Source organism: Nannizzia gypsea, genomic scaffold (genome assembly GCF_000150975.2).
Source record: "Nannizzia gypsea CBS 118893 supercont1.3 genomic scaffold, whole genome shotgun sequence".
In the NCBI taxonomy this organism is placed as follows: Eukaryota; Fungi; Ascomycota; class Eurotiomycetes; order Onygenales; family Arthrodermataceae; genus Nannizzia; species Nannizzia gypsea.
The window spans coordinates 1,075,214-1,094,590 of record NW_003345199.1 but is presented as its reverse complement, the minus strand read 5'-3'; the positions used below and the strand labels follow the sequence as shown (position 1 = coordinate 1,094,590).

The window sequence follows — 19,377 nt, the reverse complement described above, 5'->3', positions numbered from 1 at the left end:
GACAGTGGATATGATCTCAAACGTGTACTTTGACTGCCGAGTTTGGGACACTCTTATTTAATGCCAGGAAATCCGGTTGGGTTAGTCTGCCTAGCACATAAATAATCGAGTCTACTGTTACTCTTATAAAATTCGCTATTTATTCCTCATCGTTTTAATAGACCTATATATGCCAATAAAAACACTCCTGGTAAATTTATGGGAAAAACGACTGAGTAAATATCCCATCAGGAATCATTCGGGCCATTCTACTCTTTGCTACACTCAAATCCTTGCTACGTAACGCGTCTATCCTGCTTTGTGGCTTCTTTGACCTTAGCGCGCTTAATTATTGTTGATTTCTGACTCTATAAAAGACTTCCTTTTCTTTCTTCCTTTGAATCCTTTCTAGAAACTGGATTCTCTCCTTCTAAAGATTTCTAATATCTTCCTTCCTCTGGCAAGAAAGGCATCTAACTATTTGCAAAGTAAGGTTTATCATATACCCTGTTTCCTATACTAGAGCTGTCTGTTCAAAAGCTATCCCTGCTCTATATCATCGGGCTTAACTGCAGAGAAGCAGCCAAAGTGGATTTCCTAGCTCTTCCCATTTAAAATTCAGGAGAAAGCTGTCTTCTATACAGCTTACAGCTTATTGCACCTCTCTGAAACTGATACTCAGTTCAGTTTTCCTAGCCTTGCAGGATCCCAAGTGATAGTTCAGTGTTTGACTCTCAATTTTATACTAATCTCACATCTGAACCTTCACATTCCATTCCTTCCCTTACATTTCCTTATATTATTCTCCTTGCTTCAAGGCAAGCTTATTCCCTTCTTCTTCCTCTTTTCTCGACTTCGTTTCTCAAACATTTTCATCTTTTTACTTGATCCACGACAGTTTGCTGATACCCACTGACAACGCAAAGAAACCTCCCGGCATTCAAGAACAACCAATAATCGCCCAAAAAAATGTCTCGCGTTACTGCCGAAGAAACGAATATTTTCTTGATCAAGTGCATTAAACACTCCAATAATGGAAAGGTAAGTATTTTCCCTGTAACTCACACCGGGGTCTCTTGGAAATACTCTCTCCCAGATGTTTCGGACCTAACGATACACAGGTCGACTTCGCCTCAGTTGCCGAAGAATGCGGTATTGTCAGCAAGGGAGCTGCGTGAGTCCATTGACATATAGCTATTGGCTTGCGCGTGCTGATGAATATCACTTCTAGTGCAAAACGCTATGAGCGTATCCTGAAGGGGAATGGAATCCATCCTTCATCCAGCGAAGGCGGTGATGAAGACGGTGCACCTGGATCCGCAAATGTTACTCCCAAGAAGAATGGAACATCGTCCAAACCCAAGACGCCTCGAAAGAGCCCAACTAAACCCAAGACCAACGGAGCGCCTAAGACTCCCACCAAGCGCAAGACCAACAAGGGAGGCGCCAACAATGAAAGTCCCACTAAGAAGTTCAAGTCTGAGGAAAAGGTCTCGGACTCCGATGCGTCCGTCAAAGCTGAAAATGATGAGGGAGAAGACGGACTTCCTCTGCGTACTAAGAACGATCCTTTCTTGCCAGCTCCTGCTGTCGACAAGGAGAACGAGGATGCTATGTTCAAGGAGTTCTGTGACACCGGAGCACCAGTCAAGAACGAGAAGGAAATGATTGAAAACCAGGTTGTGTAAATGACGTCGGTGTTGCACATGCGCTTATTTGACTTGCTTAAGCAAACACAAGTGCTTGCCAGATGTATAAAGGGCTCCTGAAATAGTTCTTCGAAACGAGTGGGATATCTGGGTCATGGATATATCCTCTTGTCCCATTTCCCCCATAGGTTGGTTTTGACATGGAACATGGGATGAGATATGGTTGATAGCTCTAGGAAGAACCTATATTGGAACAAAGAGGATATATACCACTTATGACCATCAGTTTAGAGAAGTGAGTTAAATACCCATTAAACGAGACCAAGAAGATATGTCGGGTAAATGGGCTAGGCAAAAACGGAAATCTGGAATTAAAGAAATAATAGTAATACAGCACTTCGGATATGTAAAATGGGTATAAAAGTTCAGAAGCCCCAATCGAAAATCCAAAACAGCTCAGCACTGGGTATCAGGTCTTCGACGGAAAATTTAAAACGAAAGAAGGGAAGAAACGGTAAGGAAGTATATATATATATATATGATGATAAAAGAAAAGATAAGTGGTGTAATTAAAGTCATGGATCAGTCATGACAGCTTCGAGGATCTGTTTCTTATACTTCAAAAGTGCAGCATCTTTCTTCCGGGTCTGTTGCCGTAGGAGCAAGTATCGCTGTTTCCAGTCCCTCGCAGTCATGCCGAATTCAAGACTACCTTCATCATCAGACAATCCTTCTTCGACCCCGGTAGTGGTACATTGCTCCCCATGTCTACAATGGCTGTGACCATATTGAGCTGTGCTGTCTTCACCCAACGCCATTTGTGATGGAGCGTTACCACGTATAGACACCTGAGACTTAACACCAGGGGTAGGAGAAAAGTCATAAGAAAGCGTATAACTAATGGAAAATGACCCATTAGGATCGTTATTAGTAGGACCGTCTGGTGGGCAGTGTACACGAATTCTATCGTCAGACATGCCCGGCTCAATTCTGATCTTCATTTGATCTGGGGCTTTGCAGGCTAGGCCGAGTCTATGGCCGAGACCAAGTGAGAATGCACAGTAACTGGCGACAATGGTAGGAGGAGCATCTGGGTGGCATTGTGATCTAATTTGTTGAATAGTTGCATGAGCAATGGCTCGGGATTCGGCCGCATTGAGAGGTGTTGTCCTTCCGAATAGTGTGGCTCCTTGAATTTCGCGAGATAGAGCGTCATCAACTTGCTCAAGTGTTAGGCTAAATGGAGATGATACTTCAGTGGTGTTTGGAGGAATCTCTCCGGAATGAGTCCGTGTTGCATCAGGGTTCCCGCCTGAGCCGTTCTGACCATTAACTAGTAATAATGGCGGAGTTGCAAGGCGAATAGGCGTGCCGGCTGACTTTGGTACTTGAAGATGTAATTTAGTAGGTCTTGATGGCGCATAGTTCCTAAGAGATTGGGCAGCACCTGCACCAACAGGCGCTGCCATTGCTGCCTCATTGCTAGTAGGAGGCGCGGTATTGGGAGGTTCAGTAGGAATAATATCATTGGGACGAATGTCTGGGTGACTGGTGACAGCCATTGAAAGTGAAGACGAGGGTGCGTCGGGATGCATAGGTCGACCTCGAGCCTTTCCGGCGGATGGACTGTTTCCAAGCCATGCCGAAGAGACTGTTGGGCGCCCTCGCCGTTTCCCACCTACCCTATCTGCCGAAGAGGGAGTAATAGCAGACTGTGGCTCGTTTGAAAATAGTGCATCAAGATCACGGTGGCGGGGAGTAACGGCAGACTGTGGATATTGAAACGGTGGAGATCTATGTATGGGGAAGCTCCATCTCGATGCGGCAGGCTGGATGTCTATAGGCCTTTCTGGAGTTGACATACGGTGTGGGTTCTTTGTGTTATCTAGGTGTGCTGGTGGACCTGTTGGCCAGCCTCCAGAATGATTTTCAGCGGAATCTGGGTATGCACTCCAGGGCATAGAACTTTGGGGTGTCTCGTCAGTGTGATAGCCTCCCTCTATCCCGGAGTTGGGTGTATATAAGCGCGTTCTCTTTTGTTGTTTGGGGTCAACACCAACTTCATCGACCCTTTTTCTGCCTCGTTTGGGCTTCCATTCGGGAACAAGAGCGCGCAGAGCCAGGTCTTCATCTCTCGGCACTCCATCGCGGCATTCCTCCTCTTGTTCGGTGAGTGGATGAACCTTTGTATAGTACGGGTGTTGGTGCCCTAAACAATATTCAAAAAATGCATCTATGTGCATTGCACGCATCCATCGCTAGAAATAAAACAGTCAGGACCAAACGCACCAGCAAGCCCACAGCGTGAAAACTAGAAGAGTGAAAGAAATAAAAATCAAATTTGCCAAATCTAACCTTTAAGCGCACTGCATATTGTTGGACTTTTTGCGTGCTTTGCTTCTTTTCCACCGAGGGCGGTTCTACTCCAAGCTCTATAGCAAGTTGAATCCAGGTCTTTAATTCCTTGCGGTCAAGCTTCTGTATCAACTCCCAAAGCATGAATGTGCAGAAATTCTTCCCTTCACTGCGCGGCGGTGACCTAAACATTCGGCGCAGCTCCAAGGTGTTCGTGGAGCTTGGTATGGTTGGGTTGCAGTACATGATGAACTCGACGTAGGCATCGTCGATAGTCGCATTGGTGATATCGCACGAAGGAAGAGACCGCGGCTCAGCAGACGGGAGACGTTCGTTCTGGCGCTCTTGGGATAAGACGGACACTGGAGGGGACATAGACGCGGCGGAGGGTGAACGTCGAGCCAGAATAGCAGACCGAGGATCTCTGGGTGACGGTTGAAGGCCGCCTGGGGCAACGTCACGGTTCACCTGCGACATGGCATATCTACCACCACCACCGGGATGTGCGCTATTGTTGTTGTTGCTGCTGTTGTTTTCTGCCAGCGGGGGGCTATGGCTATTGTTGGTTTGCTGCTGTTGGTGCTGTGGCTCTGCAGTGTCGGAATACTTGGGAAACTGTTGCTCGCTCTCGGGGTTGCTAGAGGACGGCGGCCGCCCATGGGCTCCATCCTCAGCTCCTGGCTTGGGGAGCCCATCCATACTGGGTCGTCTTCAGCCTTGTGCAAGCGAATTGCATTTCCTTTGGGGGGGATGGAGAGGGGGAAAGAGCGTTAGCCTAGTACGGATGTTGGAAGTGCGCATTCACGAGGTCCTGCCGGCGGAGCGGGAGGCTGCCATATGGCTTGATCGAGGGTCAATTCGCGAGCGTATACGAAGAGGCAAGGTGCGGAGCGGTCCTCCGAGAGCGTTGGAGACACGACAAGAGCTCCCAGCATCCCACATCCATAATAATAATAAAATAACTCGGGGGCGAGTTGTAGCTGTTTCACCTTCTGGCTCGATATAAATAGAAACACCGTCCTAAGACAAATTAATTAATGCACGGTCATCAAATCGCATGTGTCATGTGACTCGGCTCGCGCCTGGGCAGGCCATGGTGGACAGGGATCTTGCTCGTTTGGCCCCGTTATTGGGCCCTGCTTGCTAGACTCGCTGCACGGGGAAGTGAAGTGACCAGAGATCGCTGCCTTCGTCGCGCGCCGACATCTCGACGGATGGACGGAGTAAGCCCAGGCAAATGCAGAGTAGATGAATCCCTTCGTCGGCAAGCTAAGCGACGCGTCTGGCGCTTAGACATAAGTAAAAACGGTACCTATATATATTGTTTAGATGCTTAAGTAATATATTTGCTACCCTTCGGACCAATTATACTCCGATCACACCACTGATTCGTGAGGCATATTAACCAATAAGAGTATAGAGTATTACCTCGGTCGAAAAGTAAAGTTCTTTCAAACTATTCAACATGAGCTTTAATTGGTTTATATTTATCACGTGAACTATTATTAGTGGCTCTACGGCAGCTTGCATAGCTAGTGGCTTGGCAAATAACCTCAGCCAACATACAAGGCATGGCGTGCTGCCTGCCATGCAAGCTACCACCAAAAATATATATAAGCAGGAGCATCGAGCTCGATATTCCATACACATTCTATTATATTTGCAGGTGCAGGTGGCCTTACTACCACGTGCGTCGCTCCGCTCCAACCGCTTTAGTTGGCAAAGCTGACTAAAAGCTGAAATTGCCGCGCGGCTACAGATACCAGTTACCATATTCGTTCATTTAGTCACTTGCGGAGCAAATACAAGAGTCTTGCCATGCAAAACGATTAAAGATGATTTAGCAACGATCGGGCAGACCTTACCCTGTAAATGGGGTAACGAGAGACTGTTTATTTTCCATATGAAAGAGTGGAATCATACGCAAAATCACGTACTTGCAAAGTGCAGTCTAACGAATTGTAGTTAGCTCTGAGGCAATGGCATGCCGTGCTTGCTTCCAACATGTGGCCTGGCCTTGGCTAACAAATATACCTAACATGCTAAAAAATCACCCGTTATCCCCACGGCTACACGATCAGCATGCTGTCACCAAACATATCAAACTCATATCCACCACGTTCAAGAATCTCTGCGTAACTGCGCATGACAAGATCTTTTCCAGCAAAGGCTGCGGTAAGGACGATATGGCTTGACCGTGGCTGGTGGAGGTTCGTCAGCAGCACGTCCACAAGCCTGAACGTAAACCCGGGGAAGATATATAGATCTGTCCATCCTGATTGAGCCTTGATAGGAGTTTTGGGCTCTTGTTTGACTGCCAGTGATTCCAGTGTTCTCATAACAGTCGTCCCCACAGCGATGATACGCCTGTTCTCAGTAATGGCCCGATTTATCTGTGCAGCTGTTTTCTCTTCGACCTCAAAGTACTCGGACCGGACCGTGTGATTCTCGATCTCCTCCTCGCTAATATGGCGAACCGCAAAGGTCTCCGTTGCTCCAACATGCAGCGTAAGGTAAGCGACCTCAACTCCCTTGGCAACAACCTCAGCCATCAGTCTGTCAGAGAAGTGAAGCCCAGCTGAGGGTACATTAAATGACCCAGGTTTATTGGCGTACACAGAGCGATAGGCTAGAGGGGTTGACCTCCACAGTGTCACACTCGGGTCAGTTATATCGTCAATTCGCTGTCCGAATTCAACTAGTGTCGGTATAACTAGGTCGAACGGTTCAAATTTGGCTCTCCAGAGCTGGTCGGGCAGCTGCTCCAGCAGGGTACAGGTGAGCTTGTCGTTATTCTTGGACGTCAGTTTCAACCCCTTTGCAGCTGCTGGCCATCCGAACATATCGACGACCGTCGTATTGTCGGGTTCGTGGCCACACAAGCCCACATGGGTAGTTTCATCACCGTGCTTAAACCACAGGACGTTTGCGAGCACGTAACTATCATTCAACACCAGGAGGTCGCCAGGGCGAAAGTACTCGCAGATGGATGCGAATCCCGAGTGTATAATCGCATCCACGGAGCGGTCAAGCACAATCATTTTTCCATCCTCTCGACTCTTACCGCGCAGCTCAACAGGGTCATCAGGCATCACCCTTGCGGTAACATCGAAATCAAAGTCGACGGTCTTCATGATTGGATATTTCTGAAACTTTTGATAACTGGCGGTATGTAAGCGTGACACTAAAAGTTGAAAGTAGAAGACTGCGAGTTGTACAAATTCAATCGTATAGTATTAACTAGCCAACTCTCGAGATATAGGACGCAATATCAGCAATTTTATAGTCTCAAATGGGCTTCAGGGGCATTTCGTAAGCATATTATTGCGCAAATACTCAATGACGTCGACGGATAAATGATGCCGTGGGTTGTACTGGTTGTTGACGTCCATAACTACTGTTCCACGACACGTTGGCTCAAATGCAGCAATTCGAGCACGCACAGGGCCTCATGCAGAGACTGAAGCAAGCAAACCTAATATCATTGATGCATGTACACACCTGTTAATATCCTAACAGATAGCGGGGAGGCATAAAAAGGAGGGTGCTGGGCATCATCCAACAACATAGCTACACACTGTTCGGCGCTTTGGAAGCTCTGAAACAGTGTCTCCACATGAGTAGTTATCTGGCATCTAATCCACGGTTCACATCTGTACGGGCCGAAGCTAGTCAACCCTACTTCGGTACCAACAGCGGCACTCCATGCCCTCGTAGTCTCTTCCTGTTTTATGCTTTGACGCTACGTCCCCGTCATAACCTTTATGTACTCTAGGTAGTTACTTCCTAGAATGTGGCTGGCTGTACTGTATGTACATGTCGTAGGGGTGGATACGGACTGGAGGGGTGACTTGGACTGGGAACCAACCTAGGAACCATGAAACTCTCAGCCGGGCGAGGGGAAGGCTGTTGGGGGGCAGGAATCCATCGATGTTCAGTATAGGTCAGGCTCCTGATTGCTTGCAGAGCGCTATAAAATCTCCTGGATAAGAGGAATAAGAAGATACCTAAAGATGATATACTTACTTAGCTAGCCAAATCACGGGTGCTACTAGCTACTCATGACTATATAATCAAGATAGAACTTTGCCTGTGTCCATTCACCCCACGGTACCCCCTGCCTGATGTATAAAAAGTAATTATATGGAGGGGTCAATCCTTTGTATACTCATATGTATGCAGTCATAGTCATGTACTGAAGTCTCAGCTTCCAAGACTCCCTGCACAGTGTTTTTTCTTTTCTGTTGCTCGTAGATCTGCCCAGGGGTTGGGTTGGGACTGCTTTTACTTAATAGACTCCGCCTATGTGTACTTCGCCTTTTGGCCTATATTGCTGACCAGGTTATACGTAGGCGAGTTTGCATGGTACCAATGCCTCTACTTATACGGAGATATCATTTCTCATCTCACACATGGTTCCATCTCTATTTGGCCCAGCCTAGAACAGCGCTCAATCCGGGTTCGGTCAGTTGACAGTTAGCAAACAGTTATATCGTCATACTTGTAATATAGTTAGTTAGTTGCATACATTGTAGTCGTCTAAATCTATTGGAGACGCAGCTCCTGTAATGTTGATATAAAGAAAATAACCTTGAAACTAACGGATTCTATCCTTTCAATCATGAAATCTCCACCAACCCATCCCCACTAGTATGCAATATGGTATTTATCCTACCTATATTTGCGCAAAGGTATCGCCAAGTAAAGAGTGAAGAGAAAGACGAGAGAAGTAGAAAAGTACAGGAAACCTGGTGGCAGTGCTCCGCCACTTTTCAGGATAAGCAGGAAAATGCCTCCCCACAACGGGGTACCGACAATTGCTGCCAAAGACTGCAAGGTCCGAATGCACATATAGAGGCTTTGGAGAGACTCGGTGTCAGATAAGGCACTGGTAGCGAACGATCGCAGTGAGTCAGCCATTCCAACGGCGCAGGCACCAACGGCTACTCCCAGAGCATAAATTTTAAGAGATGGCGCCATGGAGATGATCAGGGCGCCAAACGCACCAACCGTCAAGCTGCCCATAATGACCCAAAGATCTGTATCCTGCTTGCCTCGTAAGCGTGGTCGTAACAACCGTTGCGAAACGATGGGCAGGATTAACAGGAAAATGGCAGACATGATTTGTTCCATAGACGTGATTTTGTCGATACTGGCTAAGCTCGCATGGAAGGTGCTTGATGCCCATTGCTGCGATGTGCTGGAGACAGTCCCGGCTAAGGTGTAAGTAAAAAACATGCTCATAACTCTAAGAGTGAGTGGATTTCGGAGAGCCTGCACGATGAGCTGTAGGGACAAGTATAGATCAACCGTGGAAGCACGAAGGACAGACTTCCATAAAGCAGGGGGACGAGGCGAGGCGGCATGGACGTCCTCCCCACTAAGGAGTGAACTGCTTTCTGAGATGGGTGAGTGTTGAGTGCCTTCCTCCTCGGCCAAGATGTTGCGTTCATCAGGATATAGAGGCTTCGGTCCATTTGGAAGCAGGCAGATTAGCAGGACAACTATGGCACAAACGCAGATGACGATCGAGCACAACACCCAGACGTGGTGCCTGAGAAGCATAGAGCCGATGAATGTGCCGACCGACATCATTCCAATCAGAAAGGAGCTCAAGATATTAAAAGCACCCGTTCTGACGTCATAAGAAAACACGTCAGTTTCTGATAGTTAACCATAAGCTGGCAGGTAAACAGTTAGTTAGTGCTTACAGTCCGTCTTCGGGAACGCTCTCTGCCATGTACATCCACAGCAAGACCTCTCGCACCGGCATGCCGCCTCCTACGAGCTCCAGAACCCATAGCAGAAGCACCCAGCGGATGTCAGTGACGGTGTGGAAGTAAACTTGGGAAGCGCAAACGTGTTAGTTGTAGTTATGGGGGCCATATATAGTTACAAGCAGTTGGCTACATAGGTATCCAACTGCCCGAGCTGGAACGCAGGGGTGTGAAAGTCACCCACCCACGGCCGTAAACAATATCATGCGCAACATGTAACTCATAGAATTGATGAGGAGAACGGTTCTCTTTCCGACGGTCAACGCCAAGTGAGTAAAGACCGGAGTGGCGAAGAAGCCTGATATGAGATGAAGATGATAGTTAACTCGCGGGGCCCAGGCAGTAGCTGGTTAGGCAGTTATCAACAAAAAAAAAAAAAGAGACCAGATCTCGTACTAGCTATCAAGAGGGTAAAATCGAAGGTGCTGGACATGAGGGCGACCTTGGACTGCAGGTCCTTTCTTTTGCACAGGTCCTCCGGCACGCTGCCGTCTGGGAGGATGACGCCAGGGTCGCTGATGGAGTAGAAGTTGCGGCATAGGGACTGTTCAATAAGGAAAACCTGCGATGACTTGGCCAGGGCATAGCCGAAGCCGTCGACGGTCATGACCGTCATGGCCTTCCACTGCGTCACTTTCGACATGATGCCCGGCGGCTATGATGCGAATTAGGATGCGGACTCGGGTCAAGGATAGGATGGAGGAGGTTAGAGCGCTACATGGCGGGCTCTTGTAGTAGAAGATGTCATCGTCGGCGATGAAACGCAGGGCAAGCTCAGGTGATGGCAGAGTTCAGGCGGCCACGGCCACTCAACCAGGCTCCATCACGTGTAGGAAGCATATGAGGCCGGGGGAAAGCCGTTAGTTAGCCGTGTATGTCGAGAGTGTCATCCGCAGCAAGATATTCCAAGTAGCGGCTATATCTGCAGCGGGATGCGGGTTGGGGCTTCGTTCGTGTCGATGCAGGCGAATGGCTGCAGCCCGCGAGTGTACGGTGAAGAGACAAAAGTGGGACATCGACGGCTAGATGGCAGGATTACGCGTGAGGCTGGCTGAAGCTCTGCCTGACTGTAGCTTCTACTACGAGAAAGTCTGGAGAAGCGTTGGGTTGATAGAGACTGTATTCTAACGGATAGTAGTATAAACAGAAGATGATAAACTATCTGCCGAGCACTGTTGGATGAGTTGTTACTCCGTAGTTACCGGAACACCGCACTAGGAGGTAAATCAGTGCAACTGTGGCGTCTCTAACTGGTTCGTTATATAATTAGGACGCAGCGAAATCAATGCAGGAGAGCCCAAGACGCTGTCAGACGAGACACGGCAAAGTAGGACAGAGAAGGAGATGAGGGTATAATCTTGTGAATTATCGACAGGGATAACATCACTAACTACGCCAAATGCGGCCACTAAAACGCATGTGGAAAAGGCACCGTGCGAGCCGAGCCGAGCCGTACTTTATTTAACTACTTAAGCGAAATGAAGCCCCAGGGTGAAGCGGCCAGGGTTTGCATTAGTTAGTGAAAGAGTCCGACACTGCATATGCTGTGTATATGTGCAACCTGGCCATAGAGGAGACTAAAAGGGGAAATGGAGATGAGCAAGGAGGCCCGTTTTACTTGCTCGATACGTACGGAGTATAATTGCGACAGTTCTATATATCTTATATGACCGCATCGGCGTGTCCTCTTTTATGGCTTACAGAGACGAGTTTACCCAACTCGCGCAGTGGACTCCATGGTCTAGCGCCCGGTTAATCCGGCGCAGGGCCTGCTCCAAGTACTCTCGAGGATGGGCAAACACAATGCGAAATGTTCCCGGGGACTCACTGTCAAAGTTGCCTCCCCATGCCAAATACACCTTATGCGCCCAGAGAGCCTGCTTTACTTCCTCCGTGATATCGCCCTTTGACGCCCGGTCTGGATGTCGACTGCGATACGCCTGGCCTAGATCAACCCAGAGGAAAAAGGCAGCGTGTACGCCCCGCCGGTAGGGAATGGCATGTCGCCGCAAGAAATCGGTCGCAAAGGAATACATAGACGCCAGCCGGCGCCGGTTCTCGTCTAGATAGGCGTTGACAAACCTGTCGTCCTCCAGCATCTGCGTCACGATGTGATCTGTGATGGACGAGACGTACGAGTAGATGGCAACCGAGTTCATCGCCGTGTGGAACTCACGGTTAGAAAGCGAGACGATGCATCCCAATCGCCAGCCATTGGCGCCGAAATCCTTGGAGATGCCCCAGAGAACATGGACCTGGCTTGGATCGATGAACTTCTCGATGTCGAGGGCGACTACTGAGGTAAAAGGGGGGTCACTCCAGACAGATAGAGCGTATATCTCGTCGCAGACAAGATGCATCTGGTACTTGTCGCACAGCTTCAAGAATGCCGCCAGGACCTCGGGCGAGTAGCACTTGCCCAGCGGATTATGCGGTGAGCACAACAGCAGTCCCCTGACGGTTGTGCCTTGTAGTCTTGCGGCGAGGATGGTCTCCTCGTAGAATGGTATGGCATCTAGGCTCATCGGGTCGACCTCGCCAAAGGTGACGGGCAGCGTGAGCACCTGTGGCCGAAGAGCCAGGTTAATGGCCCCGTAGTACGGCCGGCCTAGAATGAAGGCATCTCCTGGGTTGGCAAAGGCCCAGGAGGTGTGTTCGAGGGCATTGGACACACCGTTGGTGACGATGATCTGGGAGGCGTCTAGGGGATGATAGGGGTTCAGCTGGCGGTTAAGGAAGCGCGCCAGCGCGCCACGCAACCGCTGGCTGCCCATCGGACCATCCTGGTAGGTCAAGACAGAACCACGCATGTCGATGCGCTGCGAGAGATACTCCTCCAGCTCGGCCTGCATCAAGTGGTTCTCTGCTACACCCACATTCACGTATCCGTTGGGGTTATCCTGTGCATCCCATGGATCTTTCATGACTTCCCACATCACATTGAATGCGGAAGGGGGGATCTGTTCTTGTGCCCGGCGAGAGAGCATCGCGGAAAGACAGAAAACTACTACTAATTAACTATATACTTTTTATCTTCCTACTTGTTTTCAAGGAGGGATAGTTGAAACCTACTACAACAACTGAATTTGATATGGCTGGTCGGATACCCCTCTGCCAAAGACTTTCTCTGTTTTCTTCGAAGATCAATAAAACCAGTCTCTAACCAGTAACTACTCGCACAGGATTCGAGTTTTATAATTCTTAGTTGCCTGTGAGCGTAGTGTGTCTGTTGACTGCACCCTGTCTCATTTTTGCGTATCCATGGATGTATGCGAAGTGGCTACGTGATTCAATACATAGTTATCAAACTGAGTCCTCATGCACAACAAGATGCAATGCAGCCTTCTAAGTTCGGGGGATCAGCAAGTTTGCCAACTTAGAGCCCGTCAATCTTTGCAACCAGAAGAGCGTCATTTTGAATGGCAGCAAGGGGGGAGGGAAAATGCTGACCTTCTACGGGGGTCACATCTTGCCCCTACCCTGAATTTGTTAGCTAGTTGCTCAGGACCGCGGCCTCTGTCCGTGGTCGTCGTAGAGCGTCAATAGGATCTCCGTCATCGCAGATGCCCAGCATCTTATCAGTAACATAACCAACAAGTCGCTGTGCATCTGTCGACCAGGTCTCCACCTCATCCCTGGTCCACCAAGCGAATTCGTTGGTCTAACAACCCAGTCAGCACACCAAAATGCAGGGAAAGGACGCATAACTGTATAAACCCGGAAAACCCACCTCGGGTCGGACCCATGAGCGGCAGAAGAAAATAGCATGTATCAGTCTGGAAGCGTCAGTCGAATTTGGCACCGCCTGCATGTAACGCTGAGCCTAGAAAGAGAAACGCCTCGCCCGGCTGCATCTCAACGGCATGAACTTCGTCCTCAGTGGCGTCTCGCGCATCACCCCAGAGGTGGGATCCAGGGACAAACTGGACAATGAATTAGAAGAAGGGAGTTCTATGCTGAACAAAAGCACAGATGTGAAAGGAGGGTAAGTATGTACCAACGTGGCTCCATTCGCACGGGTTGTCTGAACTCCTGCAACTAACAACCCAAGACCGAGATCAGAGCCCAAGCGGTACCCTGACTCCTCCTGGCTGGGATGAACGTTTTGCCAGATGCTGTCGTCACGGTGGAGGGCCTGGCCCGCACCCCCTGGAAGGGTCAGGATGCTGTTTGCCTGTGAAAGAATGGCATCGGTGCTTCTCCCTGGCATGCTGTTCTTATCCACGTCCGGAGGGTTCACTGTGCGGAGAAAGTGATTGACAATCAGTTGGAGAGTAGGGTTCAAGATCCATTTCTCTCGTGCCGTCTCGCTCAGGCCGTACAGGAAACCGCAGTAAATGCGTCCCTTGTAGAGGGCTTTCCTGGCCTGGGGTGTCTGGTCAGCCTTTCTGCTGCAAAGAAGCCCCTCGCGGCAAGAGACAGAGAAGAGGCAGAATGAATTCATGGTATTCTATACCTCATCGCTCTTTCGTTTCGCCATGAGTTCCTCGACGTCACGGTTTACTTGTTCGACCTCGCTTGTAGGAGCAAAGCCAGTGAGTATAACTCCTCCATCCTCCTTGATCACTCGGATGGCCTCCTCTGGAAGGTCAAAAGGCACTCGACGTGCCATGATGTGTTCGGTTCAGAATGGATATACAAGGGAGAATTGCAGTGTTCGGATTGCAGCCTCTTGCCTCTGGATCTACCCCATCCTCTACTGGTGGACTCGCATTTATAACTATTATAACTATCTCACTCGGAGATGGTTAAAGCAGAAAAAGAAAGGAAATAAAAGAAAGCACAACTTGGGAAGAGACAGCTACTTAGTTCTCCAGCGAACTAAGTAACTATATTGTGCACGGATTGCATAATCGAAATGTTATCCAACATGTAGAAACGGGCTACATGCGCAGACAGATGCTTGTCCTGCAGCTCGAGGGTGGAGTCCAGAGGGGGTATATACTTACGTACGGCCACAGACAGGGAGAGGCCCCGGCCATGAGGTGGGGGAAGCTGTATCTGCTGTCATTGATATTCACAAAGTAAGAGAATGCAGCGTCCTCACGAGGTACTCGTACAATTACCTCTCCCCCAATATATACCAATGCAGGGAAAAGAATTGGACAAGCTGAACTGCCGGAGTAATACCATCTCCAAACATACAAAACGACATTTACACATGCCAGGGGAAGCAAAATCTATCACCAAGCAAGCACGTCGAGATGGGCTCGAGTCCGCAGCGGATTGCCAATGGAGGCCCAGCAAGCCATGCGGCCAAAGCTGATATCAACGACATCAAGCAACTCCAACAATGGAATGGCAAAAGCGTTCTCAAAGATGATACTCTGCGTGTACACGACTTGATCCAGGCGCATTTTGACAGCCAACCGTCGGCTCCTAGTGTTTGCGCTTGGGACGGTAGCCTGACGTACCATGAGCTGGATCAGCTTTCCTCCGCGCTGGCCGACGAGCTAGTGGCACGAGGAGTTGGCTGTGAGGTGGTTGTTCCCTTGTACTTTCAGAAATCAAAATGGACTGCCGTGTCCATTCTTGCTGTCGTCAAAGCCGGGGCGGCCTTCGTGCTGCTCGACGACTCACACCCCTTGCCCCGGTTGCGGGAGATCTGTGAAGAGGCGTCTGCAACAATCGTGCTGGCTGCTAGCAGTCTCCGAGAAGAAGCCCTACAGTTGGCAGACGAATCCTGCCTCATCCTAGTTGGAGAGACACAATCACAGCAGTGGCATCAGAGCAGTAATCAGTCCTGGAGAGCATCGCCTGTGACGGGATCCAGTGCTCTATATATTGTTTTCACCTCTGGCTCTACAGGGAAGCCAAAGGGTGCGGTTAATGAACATGCCGCCCTCTGCGCCGCGGCAAAGGCATCAGGACAAGCCTTAGCTATGAGCGCCCAGACAAGGGCCTTTCAATTTGCTTCATACGCCTTCGACCCAACAATCATGGATTTTCTCCGGACTTGGATCTACGGCGGATGCGTCTGTATTCCATCGCCGGGCCAGGCGAAGAATGACATTGCCGGCGCCATCTCCCAGTTCGGGGCCAACCTCGCCAGTCTCACACCCTCGGTGGCCAGGCTGCTGGATGCTGACACGCTGCCGGACCTGCGAGTACTGGAGTTTGCTGGAGAACCCATGCTCCAAAGCGACGTAGAGAAATGGGCAGACCGATTGCTGCTCGTCAATGCGTACGGTACCGCAGAGTGCTCGGTTTATTCTGTAATTTGCTCTCCAGTGCGCCCCGATGGACACCCGCACAACATCGGCTTCGCTGCTGGTTGTGTGGCCTGGATCGTAGACCCGGACGACCACCACGTTTTGCTCCCCATCGGCCAGCCGGGAGAGCTAGTGCTAGAGGGTGCCGGTGTAGGGCGAGGGTATCTGAGCAACAAGAAGCTGACAGCGGCTTCCTTCGTTTTTGACCCGCCGTGGCTGCGCCAGTTCCGGGGTGAAGGGTCTCATCGTATCCGCCTGTATAAAACGGGCGATCTGGCGCAATATCAACCTGACGGATCTCTTCGCTGCCTTGGCCGGAAGGATACCCAGGCCAAGGTGCGTGGGCAGCGCATTGAGCTGGGTGAGGTTGAATGGTATATTGGAGACCTGCTTGACCCGCGGCCGCATCAAGTGGTTGTAGACATGGTCCAGCTAGATCGTGGTGTTGGTACGCATGCAGTCCTCGTGGCATTCGTGCGGTTAGGGGATACCCTGGCCGAAGAGTCCTTGCCCGCTGAGTTATTCGCCGCGCCTACAGACGCCTTTCGCCTTCAGATGGAAGAGGTTGAGACGGAACTGAAAGGTCTGTTGCCTGCATACATGGTTCCTGGAGCCTTTGTTGCACTCAGCTATATCCCCTTGTCCATATCAGGCAAGACAGATCGTAGGCGGCTTCGAGAGGAGACTGCTAGACTTTCATGGACCGGTGTTGAAGTATACATGCTGCACCAGCAGAGCAGACATTATTCTCCAAAAACAGTTATCGAACGGACACTCCAGGAATCATTTGCCTATATTCTAGGCCTGAAGACCGAGGAACTCAGTCTGCATGACTCCTTTTTCCGCAGAGGAGGTGATTCCATCTCAGCCATGCAGCTCAGTGCTCATTGCCGCCGTCGAGGGCTCTCCGTCACGACCCAGGACATTTTTCAATACCCTACTCTTGCTGAATTGAATGCCAGAGTACTTGTACAGATGAATTCTCAAACCTCCTCCTCTACAGTCCTTCCCTTCCATCTCTCCCCAGTACAACACATTCTGCTTCAGGAGAAGAGCTCGCCTCTCCAGGCTTTCACTGAGAGCCTCTTGCTGCGTCTGGCGAAGCCCATCACCCTAATTGAACTGGAATCCATGGTACAGGCTATCATATATCACCAGCCCAGCTTGTCCATGCGGTTTACTCATGGAGAAGATGGCCAATTGATGCAGACAGTGACACCTCTGATCCGAGGATCGTACCAATGCTCCCACATTCAAACCACTACCAATGCACCTTTGGCCAAGCTAGATCCTCGCCCAGATCGGATCAACCTGGAAACAGGGCCAATTCTCCTGGCTGATTTAATCGCCAATAAGGAAGATAATACTCAGCATATACTCTTAGTAGTTCCACAGGTCGTTGTTGACGCTCCTTCATGGCAGATAATTATCAACGAGCTAAACATCTGTTTGGCTAGTGGTGGCCCCTCATCATCAATCGCAACTGGCTCATTTCAGTCGTGGTGCGAGGCCCTTAAACCACATATCAATGGACAACCACCCGTTGAATGCCCTCTATCTGGCTTTTGGGGCCCAGTCGATACCAGCAGCATGAAAGGTAGCGGGACCATCTTAGCTGAATTTCATTTAGACCCCGCCAGAACTAGCTTGATACATCAGAGGGGCGAACATGCCCTTCGTGCAGAGCTGGCGGAGATACTTTTGGGTGTCTTTCTGTATGCCTTCAGGGCTACCTTTCCAGGACGGGACGGCTTACAGGCATTCATTGAATGCGATGGGCGAACAGTATATGATTCAGAGGTCGTCGGCCAGTTCACAACCTACACTCCTCTAATTTTGGAAGCGGGCCATGATGGTGATGTGGTTGATATGGTACGTCGAAGCAAGCATGCTCACCGAAAAGCTAAGGACCATACCACCCATTCTAGGCAGATACTGCCTATGGAGGCCATCTTCCGCTGGAAACAAGTTACCGAGCAGCAAGAAGGGCTTTACCTCCAAAAGATACCACTACCTCCAAATAATAGGGAAGTGAATCCTCTAGCACAGAAGCCAGCCCCTTTTGAGCTTTCTGTGATGCAATCTGGCAGCTCCCTTGACGTGTCCCTGGCGTATTCGAAGCGCATGCTGCACCAAGACGCCATTAGCCAATGGTTCCGCCTTTCCCAAGACGCATTGGATGAGTTGCTAATGCGGCTAGAAAACCTCCCTTTCCAACCAACACTCAGTGATTTCCCGCAGCTGTCCATCACGTCGACGGAGCTAGAGTCCCTGATACTTGATACCCTAGCCCGGAAAGGTATTTCCAGTCCGTCTGACATCGAAGACATCTATCCTGCCTCTTTTATCCAAAATGGAATGTTACTGAGCCAAGCCAGAGACCCCCGGGCCTACTGGTCCCGTATGTCGTGGGATGTGCGCTCTCGGGATGGGACAGTAGTTGACCTGCACAGACTCGAAGAGGCATTGCAACTGGTATCCATGAGACACTCTATACTCCGGACTCTATTCGTACAGGGCCAAGATGGTTCATACTGTCAAGTCCTGTTAAAGAGCCCGTCTCTTCCAGTCAAGATCCTGCCGTTGGAGGCCGGGGGGCAAATCCAAGGTGCTAAAGATCGGGTCTTGAGTGACCTAAAAGAACAGACATTGCTCCCTTGGAGCTTTACTCTTAGGTCCTTGGGTGGCGGCAATGCAACGTGCGAGCTTAAGATAAGCCATGCTCTTATGGATGGCGAGTCAACGCAATTGTTAATCCGAGATATTCAATGTGCGTATGAGGCAGAGCTGTCACGAACATCCCTTCCATCATATAGCCGCTATGTCAACTATCTGAACCAGGTCGATCGGGGCCCAGTACTCCAATATTGGAAAACCTACCTTGAGGGAACCGAACCGTGTCACTTTCCATCATTTCCGAGCGCTCAGTCCACCACAATGACCGATAAACTTGTGGACCTTGAAATTATTATCGAGGACACTCCCCAGCTGTTTTCTTTTTGCAATGAAGAGGGTATTACACTCTTCAACATGGTTCAGCTGGCATGGGCGATCGTGCTGCAATGCTACACGGGCAACAAGACGGTTGCCTTTGGGTATTTGACTTCTGGCCGGGATGTACCGATTGACGGTGTAGAGGACATGGTGGGTCCCCTTATCAATATGTTGATTTCCCGAATCAATCTTCAGGGTGACCTGAGCGTCCGGCAGCATTTGCACGAGTGTCGGGACCGGTACAAGCAGAGCCTTCCCAACCAGCATTGCTCCTTGGCTGACATATACTGTGCCCTGAGGCATTTTGGCACACCCTTGTTCAACACTATAATCACTTACCAAAAGTTGCTCCCCATTAGTGCCAATCCCACCATCGAGTTCCATGAGACACTTGATCAACAGCCCACGGAG

General features: G+C 49.8%; 7 protein-coding genes across 7 annotated transcripts in view; 2 read left to right on the top strand and 5 right to left on the bottom strand.

Moving 5' to 3' along the window:
* Positions 1–948: 948 nt before the first annotated feature.
* MGYG_03826 (hypothetical protein) lies at positions 949–1,667 on the top strand (the record flags this gene model as incomplete). Its single annotated transcript, XM_003173604.1, has 3 exons — positions 949–1,020; positions 1,101–1,153; positions 1,211–1,667. The coding sequence occupies 3 exons, from the start codon at positions 949–951 to the stop codon at positions 1,665–1,667; spliced, it is 582 nt and encodes a 193-aa protein (XP_003173652.1).
* A 536-nt stretch (positions 1,668–2,203) lies between these two features.
* Positions 2,204–4,682, bottom strand: MGYG_03825 (hypothetical protein; the record flags this gene model as incomplete). The annotated part of the gene is made up of 2 exons (XM_003173603.1): positions 2,204–3,886; positions 3,984–4,682. 2 exons carry the CDS (start codon positions 4,680–4,682, stop codon positions 2,204–2,206), a joined length of 2,382 nt encoding a protein of 793 aa, XP_003173651.1.
* Positions 4,683–6,052: 1,370 nt separating this feature from the next.
* On the bottom strand, positions 6,053–7,117 carry MGYG_03824 (S-adenosylmethionine:tRNA ribosyltransferase-isomerase; the record flags this gene model as incomplete). The annotated part of the gene is made up of 1 exon (XM_003173602.1): positions 6,053–7,117. The coding sequence occupies one exon, from the start codon at positions 7,115–7,117 to the stop codon at positions 6,053–6,055; it is 1,065 nt and encodes a 354-aa protein (XP_003173650.1).
* Positions 7,118–8,384: 1,267 nt separating this feature from the next.
* Positions 8,385–10,403, bottom strand: MGYG_03823 (hypothetical protein; the record flags this gene model as incomplete). The annotated part of the gene is made up of 5 exons (XM_003173601.1): positions 8,385–8,421; positions 8,659–9,618; positions 9,695–9,827; positions 9,945–10,058; positions 10,157–10,403. The coding sequence occupies 5 exons, from the start codon at positions 10,401–10,403 to the stop codon at positions 8,385–8,387; spliced, it is 1,491 nt and encodes a 496-aa protein (XP_003173649.1).
* A 1,054-nt stretch (positions 10,404–11,457) lies between these two features.
* Positions 11,458–12,747, bottom strand: MGYG_03822 (1-aminocyclopropane-1-carboxylate synthase; the record flags this gene model as incomplete). Its single annotated transcript, XM_003173600.1, has 1 exon — positions 11,458–12,747. One exon carries the CDS (start codon positions 12,745–12,747, stop codon positions 11,458–11,460), a length of 1,290 nt encoding a protein of 429 aa, XP_003173648.1.
* A 506-nt stretch (positions 12,748–13,253) lies between these two features.
* On the bottom strand, positions 13,254–14,372 carry MGYG_03821 (hypothetical protein; the record flags this gene model as incomplete). Its single annotated transcript, XM_003173599.1, has 5 exons — positions 13,254–13,421; positions 13,491–13,536; positions 13,577–13,683; positions 13,758–14,126; positions 14,217–14,372. 5 exons carry the CDS (start codon positions 14,370–14,372, stop codon positions 13,254–13,256), a joined length of 846 nt encoding a protein of 281 aa, XP_003173647.1.
* Positions 14,373–14,964: 592 nt separating this feature from the next.
* Positions 14,965–19,377, top strand: part of MGYG_03820 (hypothetical protein) — a gene marked incomplete at both ends in the record, with an annotated part of 28,485 nt that continues 24,072 nt past the window's right edge. Inside the window, one exon of the mRNA XM_003173598.1 lies at positions 14,965–19,377. Coding sequence (XP_003173646.1) covers positions 14,965–19,377 — 4,413 coding nt within the window.